Source organism: Mustela nigripes, chromosome 13, assembly GCF_022355385.1.
Source record: "Mustela nigripes isolate SB6536 chromosome 13, MUSNIG.SB6536, whole genome shotgun sequence".
In the NCBI taxonomy this organism is placed as follows: Eukaryota; Metazoa; Chordata; class Mammalia; order Carnivora; family Mustelidae; genus Mustela; species Mustela nigripes.
Window position 1 is genome coordinate 81274137 of NC_081569.1, and position 21324 is coordinate 81295460.

At 41.2% G+C, this 21324-nt stretch overlaps 1 protein-coding gene across 2 annotated transcripts in view; it reads left to right on the plus strand.

Moving 5' to 3' along the window:
* AKAP6 (A-kinase anchoring protein 6) overlaps positions 1–21324 on the plus strand; it is a 461709-nt gene that overhangs the window by 233488 nt on the left and 206897 nt on the right. For both annotated transcript variants that reach the window (XM_059373059.1, XM_059373058.1), the window contains 2 exons: positions 12145–12241; positions 13408–13571. In XM_059373059.1, coding sequence (XP_059229042.1) covers positions 12145–12241; positions 13408–13571 — 261 coding nt within the window. The remainder of the gene's footprint in view (positions 1–12144; positions 12242–13407; positions 13572–21324) is intronic.

The window sequence follows — 21324 nt, forward strand, 5'->3', positions numbered from 1 at the left end:
AGCAAGCCTAAGATGAGTGAGGCTGTTGTTGAATGCAAGGATGAAATGATGCCAAGCCATGGGCAGACTGGAGAGGATGAGGGTCGGGGTTAGATGGAAGGTAGGTAAGAACAGAGGAGAGCGTGTAGATGAGCAAGAGGGGGATGGATCAGAGTTTTCTGTTTGATGTTCTCTCTCGAATGGTCACAACCTCATTGCCAATGTCTGTTTCATCTTCCCTACTCTCCCCAAGGCTACTAATGTCCTTGACAGTAGCACAGCAAGGCCTGCCACTCCATAGCTGATGGAAATCTGACCAAGACTTGAATGTATTGAAGAATATGAAAATTGGGAGACAGCTTCTCTGGGTAGAGTAGAACTGAAGCTCTAGGGCCATCTAGGGGTGTGTGGAGCCAAGGAATGTGAACATTACAAGGAGTATTTACATGGGACAGAAGGGGCAGATGTTACAAAAGCTCAGTGACCTGGCTTGGGGGGCATGTCCTGAAGGTGAAGGAAACTTCATCTTTCATTCTTCACTGGAAAAAAAATTCAAACTGTACAAAAGAGCATAAAAATAAAAGTGAAAAGTCTTACCCTCCCTTGGATAACTTGCATAAACAGTTTGTTCTGTATCCTTTTGGACCTGTTGGTGTAAAAATGCATACATTTTAAGAATTTTTAAAATTCATATTATACATACTGTTCGATGACTTGCTTTTTGTATCTAAAGATATCTCAGACATCCTTCTGTCAGTACATGAAGATCTACTACCCATTTTACTTTTAGCAGCTCCTTAATATTTTATTGTGTGGATGAGCCACAATTTATGTAATCGTTCCCATGATGATGGCCATTTAAGCCGTGTCCTTATTTATGCTTTTGCAAATAATACAGCATTGAGCATTCAGGGTTCTTTTTTGTTGTTGTTTTGTTTTGGTTTTTTTTTTTAACATGAGTTGAAATTCTCTTCCTTGTCCCATTAGTGGCTGTTGTTTGCAGCAGCTCAGAGACCCCATGTAATGAAAGTCTGTTGTAGTCTAGGGATGGCTTTTGCTACAGGTCTGAAAAAGCATATAGAGTCCATGTTTATGTGCCTACAGAGGTGGAGTATGTGTGTCTGGGGTAGCTTTTAAAGCCCACCTTCGCGGTTCTTTTTAGGATCAGTGTCTGCAATTTGAGGGGGCTACCACAAGGTGGCAGAGAAGCGCCCAAATCCTGCAGACGGTGCTTATAATCTTGGTACCCTTTCTTATAACACTTGGTAACCCTGGAGGGTTTGAAAATTTGTCCTCACTGTGTCATTACCCTAAGTACTTATAAAGACAGACTGGATTAAGCTGGTAATGTTCTTGGCTAACAAAATCTCCATACAGGGGCGCCTAGGTGACGCAGTGGGTTAAAGCCTCTGCCTTCGGCTCAGGTCATAATCCCAGGGTCCTGGGATCGAGCCCCACATCGGGCTCTCTGCTCAGCAGGGAGCCTGCTTTCTCCTCTCTCTTTCTGCCTGCCTCTCTGCCTACTTGTGATCTCTGTCAAATAAATAAATAAAATCTTTTTTAAAAAAAAGAAGAAAAGAAACAAAATCTCCATACAGATACTTTCATGCATTTATTGTCTACATTTAGAACTTTGTATTATATCGCATTTTTATTAAATAGCTCTCATTTGTTTCATTAAAAGCAACAACAACAATATACGTCTCACAGTTTTTAGCCATACAGGAAAATTTCCCAAAAAACACTGGTTTTCTTTTGCTTTGCTTTCCTATCTCCACCTCTGCTCCATTTTTCATTGCTTCAAGTTAACAGATGATGGGCACTTCCTGGTGCCCACCTTTCCCTGGCTACCTTTCTCTGCTGAGATGATGGGCAGCACTGGCCCAAGAAGCCTGAGCTTCACAAGACCAGCAGCTGCCACCGTACAGCAGTGACTGTATTGCTCAGCTAATGGGAGACCGTCGGTTAGACTTCAAAAACCTGAGCTGCATGAGTTTGGCCGCCACTTCCCTTCGCCTTGCCTAGCAGAGCTGGTGGTGGCCTCATAGGACCTTTGAAGTTCTATTTGCTTGTTCCTCTTGCTTCCCATCAGCTTAAGGTGAAGAGCTGAGAGTTTAGTAGGGAAGCAGCATTACTTCTCTTTGGGGTATTTAAAATACTCAGCTCCCAGCCTTGAGTTACTTCCTTTGGTGGCTTGGGAATGGAAAGATCTGCCAGGCATTCCTAACCATGGAGGCATTTTGATGTTGATGTGTGGGGACGGGATGCTCATTTTGGCCATGTAAAAGTCCTGGACCGCGTTCCTTGGCTCATAGGTCTAATTCTGTCCATCTAGGAGACACAGAGTATTCCGTTTTCAGCTTAAAAGGAATCCTGAATTGTTCAAAGCCCTTGGGAATACACTTTAGCTTGTCTCAGTGTTAGGACTTGATCCCGTGTTACCCAGCAGTTCTCACGTTTTGAAAATTGTTGGTGGCTAAACATTTTACCAATTTATTATTTTGTTTATTGCTCTTTTTAGGACAGAATGGTTATTTTAAATTAGGATGCCAGGGAAACACTGCATTTATTAAACTCTTCCTACTTAGGGCAGTAATAGGCTAAGTGCTGAAGAGAAGGTTTGCAGACTGGCTTTGTACCATGAGGCTTCCAGCCCAGGCTGCATGTCCATATAGGAGCCTATATGGACAGAAGCCAGTGCGTGACCTAGCTCACCTGATCCAGGGTGCCGTCCCCTTCCACTGCTCTTCCAGTGTACACCCATGTACAGATCCTCCTTATCTACTGGGTTACATAGGATTTTGGAATCTTGAAGCAGTGCACTCAATATAAGTAATATTAAGGTGAGAGTTTCAGGCTTGAAACAGATCTGACACAGAAAAGAACTGTTACAGTTGCTGAAGATGGTTGTGAAGAGCAAACAAACATATTGTAGGTGAGGATATTTTGTTCATTTGGAAGGAATCGTGAGCATTTTCCTTGGAGACCTGAGAAGTATATGTGGTATGCGAAGCTCAAGTGTCCTTAGAGAGGTTGGGTTTCTCCCCAGCCACCCAGACTGTCACTTGCTTGAGGGGATAGCTTGTGTGTCTTTTTTGCTGTCTCCTCTGACACCCAGCCTTGCATGTGCATAATAGGTACTAAAAATATCTGCTAGATGAATGAATGAACATTTGTAAGAGCAGTGTTACAACCATTACAAGCAGCAAATTGTAACTAGTATTGTAAATCAGCAAACAATAACTGCAAATGTCTGTGAGTTCAATTATTTCCTCTACTATTTCCAAACCAAAATGGACTCTGGTCACAGAGCTTTCTGGGTTGTCTGGTATATTTGTGACAAGAGAAATGCCTATAGAAAGAAAAAATTGGAATGTTCTCTCCTGTTTTCAGGATGTAATTCATTCCCTTTGGTAGAAAACCCAAGGAGAATAAAAATGTTAACTCAGATATTAGAAAGCTTTAAAAAAAATTCCACAGGTTAATGTTGCTCTTTCAAAATACGAAGACGATATGACTAGACAGGATGTTAATGATTTGACATTACAAGATTTATTAAATTTATTTTTAAGGCAGTTTGGTTCCCCCTCTCAAATGCATGAAGCATGTGGGAGTTGGAATAGATCTGCCCCAGGCTGCCAAACAAATTTTTAATGGAAGTGGAGTCCTTCAGGGATTGTCCTAAATCCACATAATATTCTTAAGTCTTGGTGTTTGCACTGGGGCCTGTATATTAGCAGATGTACATGTGAATAATACACTTCTATCCATCCATCACCTCAGTGACTCCTCATCTGTAGGGGCTGCTGCACATCAATTATTCCACCGCGGGGGGCAGAGTGATATTTGGGCCAGCACTGACCTCTTTTTCAATCAGAGCCTCAGAGCAGTGTGTTCTGGAAGTCAAACAGTCCCTTTAGACAGAACCTCTGTTTGTGAATCCATTTGGTCTAATGTGGCCATGCCGGGAAGTCAGTGTGATTACCTGTGCCCGGTGTGGAGGTGGCATCCAGAAAAGCAAATGAAAATGTGGTCACTAGGAGGCGCTGTCAGCATCTAGGGTCTCTCCCACCATCTGATTCTTGCATGAGGGATTAGCAAGTCGATCAGCAAGGAATGTCAACCTTAGTAAAATACACTTGGCTTTCCACACACAGCAAAATGCAACTGTTTATTTGAAAGAAATTGGGATTTGTTTGAAGAACTGACCTTCCCTTCAAATTCTGGGAGAGGTTTTTATTATCTGAGGTTTCAGGAAGAAAGTCTCCTCAGGGGGAATAAGGACTTTTTGTCTTTCTCTCTTATTGCCTCCTCCGCCTTCTGCATCTCCTCCTCCTCCTCCTCTTTCTTCTTTTAAAGTAAAGTTTTTATGATGCTTCTTTTTTTGATCATAAACTTGTAACTTCTTTTTCAAGAGTTTTGTAGTGCTTTCAAATTTTTTAAGCTTCTGATATTATACCTGGAGGTGTGTTGCGTATTGTCATAACTGATAAATCAGTGTCAAATGTAGCCACTTCATGGCGTTGGGGAGATATACAATTGTGGTGGCGGCTGACCATTTATTTAATTATGTGGTAAATACCATATGATGAGAGGGTAAAGTTAAATTGATGATTTGGGCTATCTCAGCAAGGGGACAGTTTACATGGCAATTACACTGGGATCATCTAAGTGTAATTGGCAAGTAATTCTGTAAGCGAAGGAACATGACAGCTCATTTACATGGTGTTCACTGAGTAAAATTTGGGGACATTTATCAACCACTTCCAAGCGAAGAGTGACTGCACCAACATCTCCCAAAGTGCCATGTGCAGTTTGAAAGCTCCATGGAAGACTTTTGGTATGAATCTTTATTTATTCTGTGTGCCCGGCACTGTTTGAGGCACTGTGGATTCAAAAACGAGTGAGAAGAAACTCCAGGAACTCATGGCTGGGAAGAACATACATCACCAGTTAGTTATCCAGCATGGTAGCAAGTAGCGGTTTGAGCTCTGCACATGTCCTGGGGATACTTAGGACAATGTGCAAACTGGGAGGATAGAAGAAAGTCGGGGAAAACTTGCTAGAGAGATCGACCCCTGAAATGAATCTTAAAAAATGAGCAGGCCTTAGCCAGGGGAAGGGGGGGGGGCTGTCCATACCAGTTCTTACCAGAGGTGCCAGCAAGAGCAGAATCTCAGAGGTGTGAGATGGCTGGTGTAAGCTGGAAACTTGATGCATTTCAGGAGCATTTCAAGCAGACATGGGACTTGAGAAGCAGACTTGGTTGGGACTGGAGAGGGCTCTGTAGGTCATAAGGCTGGACCTTATCCTACAATGAAGGAGCATCTTTTTTGGAGTTGTTTTGGAGGCAGGCCATTCTGTGTAATGAAATGGTTTTTCTTGAACTATTATGAGAGGCCGGACTGTGTTCTACTGGTGATCTCCTGAAGTAATCACAGCAATCTCCTGAAGTAGGCACTAACATTTCTCCCTTTTTACAGTTGAACAAACTGAGTAACCAGAGGTTCCCTACAGTGACACAGTGGGTGGGTGATGGAGGAGTTGAGATTTGAACCCAGGCCAACCAGCTCCAGAGACCAGGCTGTCACCAGCATCCCCATGCTGTGATGGCCTCCTTGACACAATTGATTGCAGTTAAGATGCACACCCTCCACCCCTCATTAGACGGTGAGCTCTGAGAGGTCAGGGGCTATTTACCTTTTTCATTGCCACATCCCATGTACTTAGGACAATGCCTGCACCTTCACAGGCAGGCCACAAATAAGGAGTAAATGTGGTTTTGAGGGGCCATGACCAAAGGCCGTTGAAGTCAACCTGGCAAGAGATGATGATGAGGGCCTGACTCAAAGGCAGTGTTAATCAATATGGAAGAGTTGAGGTTGGAGAAATTAATTGGCAGGGCTTGATGATTGATTGGACGTCTATATTTTGTTGGCATATTCTCACAATGTTTCTGATTTCCAACTCCCACACTGCAGAGATGACTTGGCAAAAGAATCTGAAGCAGAGGAAGGCTCGTGCTGCTTTGCACAGAGCTCTTAAATTCCTGAGAAGAAATGTTGCGGACTCGGGATGAGAAGTTAGAAGAAACTTCCCTGGAGATAGTTAAAAATAGAATGAACACATCTGCCCAGGATGGTTGAGGGACGGAGCTGCCCTGGGGTAGATGAATGGTTAGATGGCCTTTGGGATTCTTCCCCCTTTGAAAATTTTCTAGTTTAGAATAAATAAAAAGCCTCCCAAGCCACCTATCCTGAACCGTCTGGCTGAAAGATAAAATCAGTGCGTCCAGGGACTGGAAAATATTGAGTCCAAATGCCTGGACTGTAGATAAGGAAACAGAAGCCCAGAAGGGTTAGATGCTTTGCCCAAGAGCACACACTTGAGGCAGAAGGAAGCCCCAAATCATTGGCCTCTCTGTCCAGGCAGCCTTGGCCCCATCTCAGATGGCAGCATCTATGTTTGGGCGCCCCCTGTGGGCAGACCTGTGCTGGGTGGTGACACTGGAGAAAGACCATGTGGTCTGTGCACCTGCAGAGTTCAGAGAGCCTCAACGGGAAGTGCTTGTTGTCGCCTGAAGTTACTGTAAAGTACCATTTCCCACAGACCATGTTTGGAAAAGAGAAAAAATGAATTTAAAAGTCGTAATGATTTTTTCTTTGGTCCTACTTATTTCCGGGTGCTGCTTCAGTGCTTTACAATCATTATCTCTAATTCTCGCAATAACCTAGAAGTCAGTATTATTTTCATCTTCTGTTGTAGAAAGCCGAAGCACAGAGAACCCCTTCCGTGAGACCAGGCTACATTAACTCCAGGTCCTACCCTGCACAAATGATGTTAACATTTCGTTGTGTTTCCCCTCAGACTTCTGTTTTCATGCACTGGGACTATTCATTTGTATAGCTCTACTGCCGTCACAGACACCATTCTGAATCTTCATTTTTTTGAGCTTGTAATACATTCTGTGTATTTTTCATGTGATTTCACAATCTTAACTTGAATGGCTGTGTAATAACTTGTCCGGTTTTTAGGAGGTTCTTAAAGAACTGTTTTACTCATAAAAATCTTTCAATTCTTGACACATACAGCATTTACGGGGTATATTTTGTATTTTGAGGACCACATGATCATCCTCTGTTGTTGGCATTGGGGAGAGGAGAAGAGGAGCTTCCAGCTACAACCCAGGGGATCGGGGCTTTCTTCCTCACCAAGAGTCCCTGTGGGAACACAGGATGGTGTAGGCATGGCACAGAGGGGACCCCAGGTGGAGATGGCCTAAGGCAGGTAGCAGGTGACTTTTTAAGCCTCTGCTTTTCTGATTGAACACACATTCTTCCTCCTGCCCTTGTTTAAAAAAAAAAAAAAAAAAAAAAAGCAAGTTTTCATTTTCTTAGGGTAGTAAAAATCTTTTGTGTGAAGAAAAAGTGTCATCAAGTGCCTTATTCATCAGCATATATACCATCTCTTTAAAATGACAGTGGGAGTAAAAGTTCATCAGTTCAATATGTCTTTCACATTGGGAGACTCCTGACTAATAACCTCTGGTATTTATCATCAGAACAGCCAAGGAACTAAATTCTGGCACACGCTGCTCTCACACACTGAGAAAAACTTTAAAAAGACAGAAGATTTTCTCCATTTTTTTTCTACTTTCATTCATTTAGAAGAAAAGCATACCTTTTTTTAATTAAAATTGTGAGCATGCAGAAACATCTGGCCTGTATTACCATAGCAGCCTCCTTAATGGCCTGCTTGTCTCCAGTCTGCCCTTTTAAAATCAACTCTGCACAACAACCAGAGAGAGCTTTCTAGAACAGAGAACTGCGCCCATCCGTTTCCAGTGTTCTGACATCTTCTTCCCTGACTCTTTCATGGCCCTTGGAGTTAATGACCACATATCACAGCTTCCGCCTCTCCTGCTAATACCCTGCCCCGGCCACACCTACCTGCCTTCTGCTTCCTACTTCCTGCTACAATAAATGCTGTCTCCAGGCCTGCATACAAATTAGTCCTTTCTCCACTAGCTCTCTGCAAGGCTCTGCAGAACCTGGCGCCCAGCTTGGGATCCCACAGCCCCTATCCAGCACCTGCCACACTTGTACAGAATACCGCCCACACTCTTGGTTTTACTTGGCCAGCATGATACTTTAATTTAAAAAAAAAAAAAATCTCATTGGGTAGGGTATATGTCTATTCATTTTGCTTAAGGTCCTTCCATTCTCTCTTAGACACCAAACCCTGATTCCACATTTATGCTATGCTGAGTCCTATGATACTACTGGCTTTTTTTTTTTTTTAAATCTCTTTCACCCAAAAAACTATATGCTTCATGGACCCAGATTATATATTGTGTATTGTTATCTTTTGTATCTCTAAGCCTGGCAAAGACTTCCCAGTAAATATCTACTAATTCATGTGCTTAAAAAAACTGAAATTGTTCAGGAAAGACTCAATAACTTGTTTCCGGCCTCTTTGATTGTTCACCAACATCTCAATACTCATGGACATCAATGGACCTGGCAGACAGTAACAGTATTTCATTGCACGATTGAAAGTCTGTGTTCATGAGACAATGCTGCTAAGGCTGAGCCACTTTTGATCTTTAAGCCTCTGAATGTGAGTATGGTCTTTCCCACGATTTTCTGTGCCAGGTGATCCAAATCTTATGAGTCCTCATGAGCAATGATCATTCTTCACTCTTGGCAGAGTTTTGTCCACCAAGGTGTACATTTCCTTGATTTCATTTCATATCCACATGACTGCCATATAAAGTCTGATCATGGTCAAAGTAGAATTGGTATAAATTTCGATCCTGCCAAGGAGTAGTGCACCCAGATCTATCGAAGGTGGTGGAGCTAGAGGTTGCAGGTGTGGATGTACCCATTCCTCAGCCTCTGATGTATATCATCTCTTTGATAATCCAGTCCTTTGTCTCAGTCACTGTGTTTTCCATTTCCTTAGTTGTTCTCTTCTAGGTGTTCAGTTATATGCTGCTTTAAAGACACTAAAAAAGGTCTGGAGTTTCCTAGAACCCAGATTACTCATATTTAAGGAGTGTCACATAATCATTGACTCAAGAACGTGGTACCCACCTATGATAATGTTGCCATAAATTAAATCTTCAGAGAATGCCCTGCATTTTCAGGGAATGCTGTGGATGTTGCAGAGGGATATCCAGCATTGGTGAGGGAATGTGTTAGGAGTACTAGAATGGAAATGTGTTCAAGTATCAGGTTCAAGGAAAAAGAAAATGAAAGAGGAAGAGAAGCAAATCCTTCCATCTAAGCTTCCTTCGCTCAGGAAGAGGTGGGGACAGAATGGGGAGTGCTTATTACAGAATCCTTTAGTGGCCAGAAATTTCATTGACAATTTTGTTAATGTGCCTGCATGGCTGCCTCCTCGGCGGCCCATTACAAATTCCTTAGTTGATATTATTAATGGTTAATGGGTGCACCTGAAAATCAAGCAATATTGTACCATTTGGGTAATAGATATATTAAATGGGTCTTCTCTACAGCATCAAGCTTATCAGCTTATCTTTTTCCTAATAATGAATACCTCATCTCTTCCACTTTCCTAATCAAATGCTTCCACATCATCTTGAGGCAGAACCAGACCCAGCTGCATCTATTCTATACTCTTGGCTTCAATTATGTCAAATTATCCAACCTACTCACAGGTCCTTAGGTTCTCTTTTGCTCTGAGACATAGGCCTGATGCACCTCTTCAGAAGCTCATGATTACTAACCATTCAGCACAAGTCTGTTGTAAGTAAACAGAGAATCAGAGAGAGCACTAGGCTAAATTTACAGTTATAAGGAAATCTCAAGAACAGGTTTCTTCCTAAATCGTGGCACTCTCACATTGATCTCAAGTGGTTTTCTTTTCCTTGTCCCTTCTCCCTGAAACATACATGAACCTTATTGCACATGGCCTTGTTTCAGAGTTGAGGATATCCACTGCAGTGGCAAAAAGTATACGCAGCCATATTTTGGCTAGAAAGTAATATTGAATTTTTCATATTGAATTTTTCATGGAGCTCATAGTGTTTGTGCTGACCAGAAGCATTAGGCTTCCCTTACTTTGCCATACTTTATTTTATTCAACCGTATAGCTATAGCCGAAAAAGGACAATACGAGAAAGAGTGAACAGCCTGTGAGGAAACTTACGTTGTTTTCCTTCTGTCATATTTGGCTAAAACTTCCCTGTTTTTTATGCCTTTAGTCAGATGAAATGGTTCACCATTTTGGAGTCAAACACTTTTTTTAGTCAAAGTTCTTATCTTTATACTTCATACTCTGATCTGTCTGTCCCCATCTCCTTCATATCCAGTTTCTTTTAACCTGCTTTTTCCTCTCAGCTTTAAAAAGAAGACCCCTTTTTGCCACTAAGAAAAAGAGAGCCCAGAGTCACTCCTGAACATCTGCAATGACTTGGGCTGCACTTTCTTCTCCTAGGGACATGTTTAGTTGCCCTTTGATGTCAGAGGCCATGTTTTAAACCCCTTAAGTCACTATCAGTCCAGTGTACAGAACAGGCATGATGCATGATTCCTAATGAACGAATGAATGTACCTAACTTTACAGTTTTTGGTGGTTTAACCTCTTTCATCCAAATTACATTCTAACTGGGCCTGTATCATTATGAGCTTGTGTTATATATATATTTTTTAATTTTTAAATTTTTAAAATATTCTTTTAATTTTTTAAAAGATTTTATTTATTTGACAGAGAGAGATCACAAGTAGACAGAGGCAGGCAGAGATAGAGAGAGAGAGAGAGAGAGAAGAGGAGGTGGGCTCCCCGCTGAGCAGAAAGCCCGATGCAGGGCTCGATCCCAGAACCCTGGGATCATGACCTGAACCGAAGGTAGAGGCTTTAACCTACTGAGCCACCCAGGCTTGTGTTAAATATTCTTGACACTAAGCTTAGGGCTCTGCATACAGCTATTGCTCAAGGAATCATCAGTGACAGTGAAATATATTGTATATTGTGGAGCTCTGTCATGGAGAAGCCAACATTTTGCATGTAGTATTTCAAATTCATGTCCTAATTAGTCAACTCAAGGAATTGATTTTCACCCTGAAGACTAGCCATTGACTCAACAGATTGGTTATTAGGATTCCTCTCCACTGGACCTGCTGTGGTTGGAATGCCTTCTAACATTCCAGAGTTGGGAACTCTTTGGAAAACCACCTATGTTTCTTGAAATACCTAACTGGAAGCCTTCTCCTTCAGAGAGTACTGTTGATCCAGTTTGACAGATATCCATGAATTCTGCAAATCTGTTGAACATCTTCCATCTGACCTGAGTTGGAGATGAATGTGAAACTTGAATTTCTTTAAAATTGCTTATAATTTGGTAGCAGAGTGTAGAAATAGAGCAGGATACAGGTGATAAATTCTGTAGTAGAAACACATTGTAAGAGCAGGGAGAAGGGAGTCTGTAACTCCACGTAAAGCAACAGAAGGCTTCCTGAAAGCAATGGCCTTGAGTTGGGATTCAGCCATACCAGCACTTGTTGGGTTTTGGATGATGGTCGCTAGTGAAAAATGCCCCTGATGTGCCTGACATATTCATTTTTCAAGCGGAATCTCACTGTAAGAAATAAGCTTTTAAAAATCAAAAAGATTTGGGAAGCATTTGACTCCTCAGTACAGTACTCAGTGCCCCTGGATGTTCTCTGGTTTGTGTGATATCTGAGAAACAGCCAGTCCAACCCTTACTCTATTAGTGGATTTCGATATATGCACATAAGGCTAATATATTTTACGCTGCCAATTTTTTTATGGTTTCATAAATAGTGCTATCACTAACATTTTTAAAAAGTGAAGAAAAGAGCTCATATGTGCTGGTAGAAATTCAGTATATTTTATAGAACACTGCTACTCCTGATATAGCCTACGGGATGTGACTTTTCATAAAAACCTAATGAATTTCTAGATCTGTCAGCTGTTTCCAAACAGATGCACTCTGCTAATCTAACGGAAACATTTTGAGCCCAGATCCCAAATATCAATAGCTTTTAGTATTGCAAATTAGTTTGTCTATTGGGTAAATTGGGCTGTGTGGTTCTTGATAAAAAGTAGCAAGTAATTTTGTATGGATGTTTTATGTTTAACTGCCTTGCCAGGGTTTGATGCTCATATTTTTCCTTGCAGAGTTTTAAGTTGAATGTAGACAGTCACTGTGCTCTCAAGGAAGCTGTGGAGGAGGAAGGATACCAACTTCTCGAGCTTATTGCATCTCACAAAGCAGGTAAATCCTCCTGAAATATTGCAAGCCTTTATGTCTCCAGACTATTAAGAATGAAGAAGCATTGCTGTAAATTACTGCATATATTCACTTCCTTATGTATTATTAATATTTACATTATCAGATTGACCTTCAAGATTTATAAATGTTTCATATACTGCATACAATGCTGTGATACTTATACGATGAAATACTGCCTCCAAATGGTCTGTTCATTTTATTTTGGGCTTGCTGTTCGCCCGAGTTTCAATTGAAATCACATTCCTGAAAACTTCACATTGACATGCTTTTTGATGTAGGTGCCCTGGAAATAACATTAAGATAATGAATGAGAATTGTGCAAATAGTTATAATGCATATGCATTAGGGTACTTATAGATATCATTACCGATATAAGGCAGGCGGATGAGATACATCCGATTATTTCCCTGCCAGTTCGCACATGTGAACATTTTGCATGGTTTTTTTGTTTTTGTTTTTGTTTTTGTTTTTGCTGGTCATTGCATTAGCAGAGTTTTGGCCTTAAACCAACTCTTGCCCAGTATTAATGTATTTATGAGGAACAGATTATAAATAAAAAATAGTTTTGTCATTTGGTTATACTTACCCTGGTAGTAAAAGACCATAAGACAGGGTGAATTATAATCTGGCTCTTTCTTTGAGCTTACCACAGCTGAATAAGGAAAGAGCAGCATTAATCGGACATGCTAAGGGAAAGGACTGCTGTCTTAATTCTGGCCCATTTACCGTATTCCTCATCGAGTTCACTTCGCCTCTTTCTGTGCATCTTTCTGATCACTATGAAGTCTCCACACGGATACACACAGGGCCTTCTCTTTGGAAAGTGAAGCTTCGGTGTCAGTCATTTTTATACTTGGTCATTTTTGTCCAACATGCATTTTTTTAAGTCAATGCACAGAAGCTAAGTCGATTCCCACCCAAGCATCTCTGTGGTGATCCTGTTTTTGTGTCCTTATGCCTTCTGTGAAGACAAAATCCCCCAGCCCCTCTCCTGGGGGACAAATGCTTATATGTCAGGTGTTGATAATGGTTGTTTAAAATTAGGCTTACTGTTTGAAATAGTCATCTAATTTACTGGCTAAAAGTCAATCCTGGGTAAAAAATGCAGTCGAGCCTGTAACTTGTGCTTTCCCCTCCTTTTGGAGAAGGGCTGAAGGACATGCTGCGGATGATTGCAAGCCAGTGGAAGGAGCTGCAGAGGCAAATCAAACGACAACACAGCTGGATTCTCAGGGCTCTGGATACCATCAAAGCTGAGATTCTGGCTACTGATGTGTCTGTGGAGGGCGAGGAAGGGACTGGAAGCCCCAAGGTAAGTGGCTTGAAGTTTGCCTGATTTCCTCTCATTTCTGCCTTCTTTTGAACTAGGCACCACTGAAGTTTTCTCTCCACCCTGAAGGCTTTTTGTTTCTACTGGGTAAACTTTGTCTATCTATTTCTATATCCATCCATCTATCTGTCTGTCTCTATATCTACTTGGATATGTAGATATACAGAGACAAAAGATAGAATGAAATGGCTTAGTTTAAAACAATAAAAAAAAAAAAAAAGCCTACAACTTTCAAGTTTTCCAGGAAGAGGTCTTTTTGTCAAAAGTGGCAGAGTAGGAGGGGTTCAATACTTTGGGGGTAGGAGAAAGGGGGACATAAAACATTTAGTAAACAAAACATAAAGCATCTTTAACATGAATAATCAGAATGGTTTTAAATTGTTTTGTTGCGACTATAAATCACTATAATCAGTGCAATCACTCAGCTCTGACATCCATTAGCCGCTTGGTTACAGCAAATTAACAAAGAAGAGAGAAAGTGATTCATTATCTCATTCCTGTTAATGACTATCAGATGCATTGCCTAATTAGGGGATGGTCATTGTAGTGGGAAGAAGGTCATATGCTTTGCTACAAATCTTTTTTGCTCTGAGTGTAAGTTCTCCATAATGGTGCATGCACCGAATACAACAAGTACTTTAAAAACCAGTATTGACATGTTTTGGTTATTTATTTTAGATTTATAAAATAACCCATAAAGCATATGCAATTAAACTTTAAACAAGGCACCTTTTAATACAATGCACTGCTGTTCCAAAGGTATCTTTGGACTCAGGATGTGGAAAATAATTTTATTAATTTGGTATTTTCATGTAATCTCTCTTTTGTATTTATCCTTTTTGTGAAAGTACATGCAGAAAACCAGTCTCATAATAGACTCAGCATTGAAACATATTGCAACGTGGGGGGAAACAGATTTAAGTGTTCAGGGTTTCTATTCCTGGCATGGACAAGGTAATTAAATCATCATCAAGTCACATTTATGCAGCATCCATGTGGATTGGCATTACGCTAAACGTATACAGAGCAAGTTAAACAAACCCTTTACCTTCTTGGACTCACATTCTTCAGGAGAAACCCCACCCATCCTGCAGTGGTGAGACCACGCAGCCAGGGAAAAGCTCGGAAGATTTATAGCTTTGGAACCTCGAACAACAACCTTTAACTTATTTGTTGGAAACAGAGAATGGAACGATGAGCTCAGTTCCACTTAAAGGCGGCTCCTCGGAGGAGGTCACATTTCGGGAAATACTCGGAGGAAGGAAGAGCAGGGTCTTGGCACATGAGCACACGTTCTAGAAAGTGACGTGACGAAAGGATCAAAGCTGGAACTAATAATATGGAAGGGAGAATGTATTCAGCAGATTTCTCAGGGCAGAAGTAGAGCCCTCTCTAGGAGCAGGCTGCAGGGAGACATTGGTGGGGCTAAGAATGCTTTGGCTGGGGTTGCAGGGCAGTGATGATGAGAAAAGATGCAACTCGAAAGTCTTTTGTGTTCTATTTATTTATCAAAGCATACTGATTGCTTCCTTTTAAAAAGCTATCGTGTATTCGATGCATTCTACATGCCAGTTGTGATTCTCAGCACTTCTGTGGTTTCTTTCATTTAATTCTCACAACAAACCTCTCTGGTAGTCCCATGTTATCCTCAGTGGAGAAAAAGGAGGCACAGAGAAGTTAAGTAACTTGCCAAAGGCCACACAGGTCTCAAGTAGCAGAACTCCTATTTGAATTTAGCCCTTTGGCCCCAGAGCCTGTGTGGATCGCCACCTAGAGGACTGCCTCTCACTGGCCCTGCTCAGGGCCAGATATGCTGGTGATGAAGGATTAAGTCTCAGGACCTGCCTCATGGAGCTTTATAAATGGTGATGTGCTGTGAAAGAAAAGGGAGCAGCTAGAGCTTGCGCTGGGAGAAGTGATTTAGATCAGAAGGAGGGCTTCTCTGAGGAGGCATTCCGTGAGCAGACCAGTGCAGTTGGAGAGATAGAGAGAGAAAGAGGAGCTGAAGGAAGCTGGGTGGCCTATGGTCACAAAGGGAGGGTTTTGTAGTGAGGAGGGAAATGACATCATTGATTGGCTGCATAAAAAGCTGTTCCTGGCCATGGTGGGTGGAGTCAGGTTAAAGGCTGAGGAGGTGCCAAAGAGGAACTGCAGAGAGGGGCCAGTCACCTAAATTCATAAAAGACTGGGGGTAAAAATGAGTAGCTGTCTTCACCAGAACCAACTTGAGTTTGATACTTTGAAATCAGCTCATTTTGGGGCGGTGTATATTGAGAAGGGAGTAAAGAAGTAACCGGATGAAGAGAAAGTATTCTCCAAGGAGAGGCAGTGTTCGCATTTCTCAAAGAGAGGAGCACCTGCTTTAGCCCAGCTTTGAGAGGGCAGAACCTCCTTGCTGGGGCCCCAGAATCTGCATTCCACAAGCTCTCAGAGAAGCACTGTTGGATAGGCTCTAAGAGGCCCTTTTCCTATGGGGGCTACAGGATTCTCAACAACTGGGATCCCCACAGAGCGTGAAAGAAAGTCTTATAACAGCAAACAATTGATACCAACCAAATGTTTAAAACAAGGACAGGCTAATTAAATCATGCTTCATCTTATCCTAACGAAAGGTTATACAGCCATTTAAAACAGTATTTTAGAAGAGAATTTTAAAACATTGGTAAAGTCCTCTAATATGCAATTAGATATTTTTAGATACCTCTGAGTTTTCCAAATCTCTACCATGAGTAAAAATTTTAATCAGAAAAATACAGAATATATATAAAATACAAGAATTAAGAAGTGATTTTAATGGTAAAATGGGTGACAATCACCTGTGGGGACTTAAGATATAAATTTAAATTAGGTCAGGAAGAAGGTTCTTAATGATTTGGGTGCCTCACTTCTAAAGAAACAATGACAAAAACCTGTTTGAATCTTGCCAAAGTCCCAGTGTCTTCCTGCTCAGGGTCCCATCAGTTTACAGAGACTAACCTAAGTATTCTTCGTGAATACTATCTCTGTGCCAGGCATTCTGTGTCACATGTGTGCAGAGTTGTACCCCTACAAACAGCTCCTGGAGAGGTTTCTATAGGTTTTGGCAGCCATGGAAGCTGTGGGAGGTACGGAGAGTTTGGCTCTGACCTGGCAGAGCCAGCAAAACCCTAGGCCTTCCACCTCCCAACTAGCTTTCTCTCCCCAGTCTGGGCTGAATTTTCTCTGGAAATTTCTCTGAACTCCTCCATAGTCAAGGGTGAAGGTAAAATCCATTTAAGGCAAAGGTAATATATTTCTAATTTAAGCCTAGGAAACTATGGAGAAATCAGTATGATTATTCTTTCTATCTGTTTAATATCCATGACCTGCCTGCTTTCATCTGTGGGGCGAACAGAGAACATCAGGGGAGAGAGGAGTATCAGAGGGTATCAGACCCCGGCTGACGTCAGACTGCCCGAGTTCCACTCGGGGCACTCACGAGCTGGGTGTCCTTAGGAGAACAATGCCACTTTTCTGTGTCTCAGCTTCCTAATTTGTAAAATGGAGGCGCTGATAATATCCCTCTCAGATGGGCTGCGGTACAGATTAAAGAGCTGATGTAGCTATAGTGCTCACAACAGTGCCCAGCACATGGGAAATCCTAGAGAAGGGTAAATGGACAAGTTTTCATTTCTGGTGGTGGAGACAGTAAACCAATAATTATAATAGAATCTGATAGATACTCTACATTAGATAGGTATGCAGCACTCCGAGTACACAGGGAAGGAAATAATGAACCCTGTTTAGGGGTCTCAAAAGAAAGATTTACAGGGGAGTTGATGTTTTAAATGAGGGGTGGAAAGGATTTTGTCAGCGTGAAACATGTGCGGAGACCTCAAGGTGTGAAACGCAGTAGTGTGGCTGGAACACGGAATCTTATTGTGGATGAGAATTAGGCTGGCTTGCCACTGCACCAAGGCTCACAGTGTGACCAAAAAATAAAATAAAATAAAATAACCCTTAATGATCAGTGATTTGGGCAGTAATTCTTCATATATTTGTAATTGACATTGTTCAAACCGCTGAGAAAGCCCTATACAGACTTTATATCTACGACGTACTTACTGTTTAAAAAGAAACTTTTCTTGCCGTATTGCATGAAATAAAGCAACCTAAATAGGTTACCCTGAAGTTGTCCAAGACTAAAAGCTTGGATTCGACTTGTTATCTCTCATGTCAGTTCTCTTTCCATGACGTGACCTTGCACAGGTCACGTATACATTGTGCCATGAAATGCATCTCCAAGCAGAGCAGTTATGATCATCTATTTCATCTTAGACCTAAAAGAGAACTGAAATTAAAACATAATAAAAAAATAACTCCAGAATTCATCTTAAGTTTACTTCAGAAGCTACTGGGAACTTGAGAAGCATAATAGAAAATCTAAAGAATATATCTAGGGGGTATTTTTCTTTTTTACCTTGTTTGAGAGACTGCAGAAAAGGACTTGGTCTTAGAAATCTTGTAGAGGAGGATAGGAGGAAATTCAAAGACTCTGGGAAACTTCTCCCCCAGGACTCGGCAGCATACCTTATTTGTTGTATTTCATTTTTTAAAAAAGTGTTTTCCCAGGACTGTGCGATCTTTTATACATGGAAATAGAGAACAGAATTCACCAGTTCTAGAAATAGAGCTTTAGCACTCACTTCCAAGAATTGAAAATATGCTTGTAATTATGTATTTTATTTTAAGATAGATTGGTTAAAGCTTATCAGCTAAAACTAGGCTTTCAGTATGTTAAATTTTTGAATGGTGTGTAGCTGGAGGGATTTCAAAACACTGAATACCCAACACCTAAGAAAGGCTGTATTTTTTTTTTTTGACCTTTCCAGGCAAAACCCCAAAATCCTGAAAGCAAGAAAGCATTCTTAAACTTTGCACATTGCCTCCTTTAAGATGTTCTTATTCTTTGTTTTCTTTAGTTGTCACCTCTTCAGCCATCATTATAGCTATCTTAGAATCAAGGCCAGGATGTCCCTAACACAACGTCTCAAACTTTGCATCACTGTAATCAGACAGTGGTTCCTTTGTCCTCTTTAAAGAAACAGATGAGCTTCAAGGGGCACCTGGGTGGCTCAGTCGGTTAAGCATCTGACTCCTGATTTCGCCTGGGGTTGTGCTTTCAGCCCTGTGTCTATTCCATGCTCAGCGGGGAATCTGTTTGAGATTCTCTCCCTCCTCACCCCCACCCCTAAGCTTGCTCTCTCTGTCAAATAAATAAATAAATCTTAAAAAAAAAAAAATAGAAGAAGAAGAAAAGTTTCCAGCGCAAAGAATATTTGAAGATTTTATTGCAAATTCAGAAAACTTTACAGCTACCAGAGGGTGACCTACCCGGGGTTCCATCAAACATCTTCATTTCCTTAGTGAAAGGAGATAGAGGGTGAGGTGCTTTGAACCCCAGGGTTGTGCTTATTTATCTGCCTTCCTCGAGGTTCTTAGATTGACATCTTCGCTTGTCATCCCTTTGGAAATGGATATAAGACTATGAAGGTCATCAGTGTTATCTGTTCAACAATAGCACTTAGAGCAAGCTTAAGAACATTTCTTAAATATGTTTGCTCAGCCCTACAAATGACAGTTTTAGATAGTGGCTAAGAAGGGACATACACGTGGCCTCTGATTTGGTTGTGTCGCAGACAGCCTGGCCTTGATTCAGATGTCTAGGGAGGGCAAGTCCAATATTAACACATTTTTTTATGTGTTTATCAGACAACTTAGTATTAACCTAGTATTATGTTAATAAATTATAGGTAACTTTTTGGGGGTGTCTGGGAGTGGCTCAATTGGTTAAGCGTCTGCCTTGGGCTTGGGTCATGAGCCTACATCAGGCTCTCTGCTCAGTGGGGAGCCTACTTCTCCCTCTCCCTCTGCTGTTCCCTCCACCACCCCCCTCCTTGTGCTCTTTCTCTCTCAAATAAATAAAATCTTTTTTTTTTTAAAGATTTTTTAATTTATTATTTGACAGGCAGAGATCACAAGTAGGCAGAGAGGCAGGCGGGGGTGGGGGGGGGAGGCAGGCTCCCTGCTGAGCAGAGAGCCCAATGCGGGGCTCGATCCCAGGACCCTGGGATCATGATCTGAGCTGAAGGCAGAGGCTTAGCCCACTGAGACACCCAGGTACCCCTCAAATAAATAAAATCTTTAAAAAAATTAATTATGGGTAACTTTCCTTAGCCAAAGTGGGGAGAAAGAAGCTGATTTGGAGAGTACCTTTGTATGCTATTTTCTCTGTGTTCTATAGTGCCTCTTGGGTAATATTGCAGCTGGATATTATTATCCTGGAAAGGAATTTGATCCTGATGCTTCCAAAGCACTGTCTTTGTATTCTTTCCTTTTCTGGCTCAAAAGCTTATGTAGGCAACATATTCTTTAAGATCTTCAGAAACGACATAGAAGTAATGAATGGGAATTGCATTTAGGTGTTGCTAGTCCCATATACACGGATGGACACATTCATAGAGAATTACTTGAGATACTTTCCTATCTTCCCCATGCAGAAAGGAGCACGGCTCTATGTGTCAAAAGGAACCAGAAATGATACAGTAAGGTGAAATTGTGCCTAAAGTGGTAGAGAGAAAGACAATAGGCAAAGGCCTGGCCATTATTTATTGAGTGCTGATGGAATGCTCTGCCCAGTGCTGGGCCAGACAGGAGGGAAGACATGCTCAGCGCTCTTATCATCTCAGTGTAAGCACACAGTGTAACATCTTGTCTAATGTAAATTGGGCTATCTCAGATCTAGAATAATAGATCACCCAAGATTCAGATCATCTTAATTAGGATGTTGGCAGATTGAAATGGAATGTGGTTCTTGATGCAAGCAAATGAGTAGTAAATGCATTACCGATTTTCCCTCTTTCATGCGGAATTCTTCCTAAAAGCCAGTATCTGCTCCAGTTCCTTTTCTGAACTATATCAACACAGTCCTGATAGGCAGTACCTAGGGAGCGCCCTTTCTTCTGCAGTGGATTCTTCAGTAGTGCTTTTTTTTGTTATCAGAAGGGCAACTTTTCTTCAAAAGTGTTTTTGAAAGACAGAAACAAAAGTGAGTTACTTCTTTGAAGATCTGTTGTAGGTACTAAATTTATGATAGAATCGAATAAGAGATAGTTCCTCTAATCTCCTTGAGGCACTTAAATTTGCATATTAGCAGATGTATGGGTGGATCCAAGATGAGGAATTTTTTTAAATGGTCTGCCACTCTAATGAGGTGACTGAAAATGATTTGAGATGATAAAAATATACAGCAGGTCAAAGGACAGCTAATGGGCATCCCTATCATGGTCTATATGACATATAACACCAGAGCTTATCTTTATTTTTCATACTATATTTCCATTGCTGGTGGTGGCCTCAAGACCGAAGTGTTTGGCTCAGCAAAAATCTGGAGTGAAATTCTTTGGTGTCTCTAATCAACACAGAGAAATGTCATTGATCCGAGGAGGTAGTCTGTTTTTTTCTTTCGCTATTTAGTCAAAGAGTGCCTAATCTCAGAATCTATGATACCTAGAGTTGCAAAGATGCATGATGTTGTATACAAAGTTACATTCAATGAAAAGCAGCCCTCTTTTACTGGCAGAGTTCACATTTCATAACTCAGCCTGATGTATTTTAAAGATAATATATAATAAGTACATTAAGAGGGACTTGGAGGTCAACATTAAAAAACAAAAACAAGTATTTAAGCACAAAACGGAAGGCAAGATACAGAATT